General features: G+C 27.6%; 1 protein-coding gene across 4 annotated transcripts in view; it reads left to right on the forward strand.

Annotated features, from left to right (window-relative positions):
- LOC106687086 (tachykinin-like peptides receptor 99D) overlaps positions 1–2,801 on the forward strand; it is a 655,917-nt gene that overhangs the window by 641,827 nt on the left and 11,289 nt on the right. For all 4 annotated transcript variants that reach the window (XM_067053117.1, XM_067053116.1, XM_067053115.1 and 1 more), the window contains one exon: positions 1,499–1,695. In XM_067053117.1, coding sequence (XP_066909218.1) covers positions 1,499–1,695 — 197 coding nt within the window. The remainder of the gene's footprint in view (positions 1–1,498; positions 1,696–2,801) is intronic.

Raw genomic sequence — 2,801 nt, forward strand, 5'->3', positions numbered from 1 at the left:
AGCATTGCTAACCTTGCATAAGTTTGAGTTAGGTTTAGGTCGTCATTGAAATAGTATTACATGGGTTAAATGACAAATTTTATAAAAAATCTTCTAAATTACCATTCATTTTGTTAATTTATAAAAATAAACTTTATACATTGTTAGCAAAAATAATAAATGAAAACATACAAAATATTAAATAATTTTACAAATAACTAAAAGGGGAAATTGATATATCCAATCCGAGACCGCACGATCTTTCCCAATTGCATTACTTCGATACCTTTTTTTAAACTGTTTTGTTTCTCTCTAAAATTACAATAATAGCGATAAATTGAACAGGGCCCACCAATCTACACAAAATTTGAGGATCTTGTAGGGTGCTAACTGAATTATGTGTGATGCGGGCACTGCACCAGATTTTTTACTATATATGTATAACATGCCAAAAAATACATATCTTTTATATCCACAATATATAAATTAATATTTTACAAAAGACTTATTTTTAAAAAATATATTACTTTTTAAAAAATAATTAATATTTATTGATAATCATTTAATAATTAATATCAACTCATTGAAAAAATAAATTGATGAAATGAATAGTAATAACACTCAGAGAAATATTTTTTTTTTTTTAAATTTATAATGTTTTTGTTTTGCACCTGTAAATCTAATTTACAATCAGCAAATGAGCTGTACTATTCAGACATGGCAAGTGTTTGCATGAGGGAGACAGCACCGACAGACAGTGGTGCATCCTCCTGACGTTAAGAAATTATTTCATTACACTAGGAGGTCCTTCATCCAACTCTTCTTCAGCCTCCATTCGTCAGGGATCTCGTGTCATACCATCTGTTGTATAAATGTATTAAAATGTCCATAATTAGTTATTAAATAAATTGCAAGCTACAAAAATAATATTATTATAATAAATATATATTTTTTACTAAATTTCAAGATTAAATTGAATCAAATCAAACTATAGAGGATAATATCAAAAGCTTTAAAGAAATACTCAACTTGAGCATTGTTAGAGGAATAGGGTGACAACACCAAGCACACACAAAAAAGTTTTATAAAAACTATAATTTTGAAATATTAATTTATTTTTTTCCAATTCGAAAAATTCCTACCCCTACTTAAAATACTCGTGAAAAAATACCACATAACTTCATATTTTTATTTTTATTATATTTCCTTAATTGTTATTTGGTTACTTATTCAATTACCTATATATTCTTTTTATTTTCAACTTCTTTCATTACTTTAATTTTATTAATTTCATTCTGTACAATTTTTTACTTTATGTCATTCTGTATATATTTTATTTTTTTTATTTTTTGTATTCATTGGTTGTTATCTTGTTCTTTGTTCTTAGCCCTGATGAAGGCTAGAAACTCTAGCCGGAACGTCGGCAAGATTAAATAAGTTATTTCAACTTATTTGTGTTATATTTTGACCGCACCCCCCAACCATCTTCTCCTCATATATTTAACAATTATTGTTTTAGGTGGTGAAAATGATGATGGTGGTAGTAGCAATATTTGCAGTTTGCTGGCTCCCTTTCCACATATACTTCATCATTACGTCGCACATGCCAGAGATCATCAATCTGCCATACATACAAGAAGTATACTTAGCAATATACTGGCTAGCCATGTCCAACTCCATGTACAATCCTATGATATATTTTTGGATGAATACCAGGTATTATATGAACATACTTTTATGAGTTACTACCTTTTTTTTTTTTTTAATCATGTTGTTACATACCAAAAATGTTCTTGTCTTGTGTTGAAGATTTTTCAAATAGTAAATGTTTCATTTTAACAGTTAAATGGATATTTTAATTCCAAGTGTATAATAACTAAGTGTATTTTTACTTTCGCTTATCTATAAATGGATTATATAGTAAGAGAAGCATTGTGAACACGAAAAATTTCGAATTTCAGTCTTCTAGAAAAAACATATTTTGGGATCCACTAAATCCAAGTAACCAAGTCTCACAAAATGATCTGTGTGCGAAAGTATGAACTGCCTAACTCAAAAACAAAAAGACGTATGAAACTAAAATAATTTATTTTATGATTCATTTATGTGTGTAGTATTTATGTATATTGGTCTAATGTTAAATTTAATGTTGTATGTATGTTAAAAAGTAAGATATTTGTCAAACTACTAGACACACTAAAAGTAACAGTTAATATTTTTATACCATGTTTAATATATAACTTATATCCGTTCCATATACTTTGTTTTATAGATATTTTTTATTCTTACATTTTTATAAGAATAGGGTAAAAATCTTGCGGTCAAGTGTGATTCTCACCAAGTCACCTCCGTACACAACCCTTGTTCTAGTAGCAGTACTTAAAGTAAAGTAAAATCGAAAATGAATCAAGTTTGTATTAGGCTTTAAGTGAATTGTTATGTATATATATAGAGCTGATACACTGGAAGAGTTGGTGCACTTCATCTCTCTTATAGATTTAGCTCAAATGTGATTATTATACAGAGTTCGTTCAATAGTAAGTGTAGTAAATCAAATGACAATATACTGTAAAATGAATATACCTCAACTGTACCTCTTATATAATAGTACACACAGAGAAAGAAATTTATTCAATCATGCTGCCCAAATACATCGGGTTGCTACATTACACAGCATACTGATCAATCCGTGACTGGACATATACAAATTTATAAATTACATTTTTTTGATATGATACATATAATAGAAAGATAACATTTTTTTTTCCACACATTATTATTTTACAATTAATATCAGTCTACAGACTAAATACAATATTTTC

The sequence above is a fragment of the Halyomorpha halys genome, unplaced genomic scaffold, assembly GCF_000696795.3.
Source record: "Halyomorpha halys isolate HHAL.00 unplaced genomic scaffold, Hhal_1.1 Scaffold4.1, whole genome shotgun sequence".
Taxonomy (NCBI): Eukaryota; Metazoa; Arthropoda; class Insecta; order Hemiptera; family Pentatomidae; genus Halyomorpha; species Halyomorpha halys.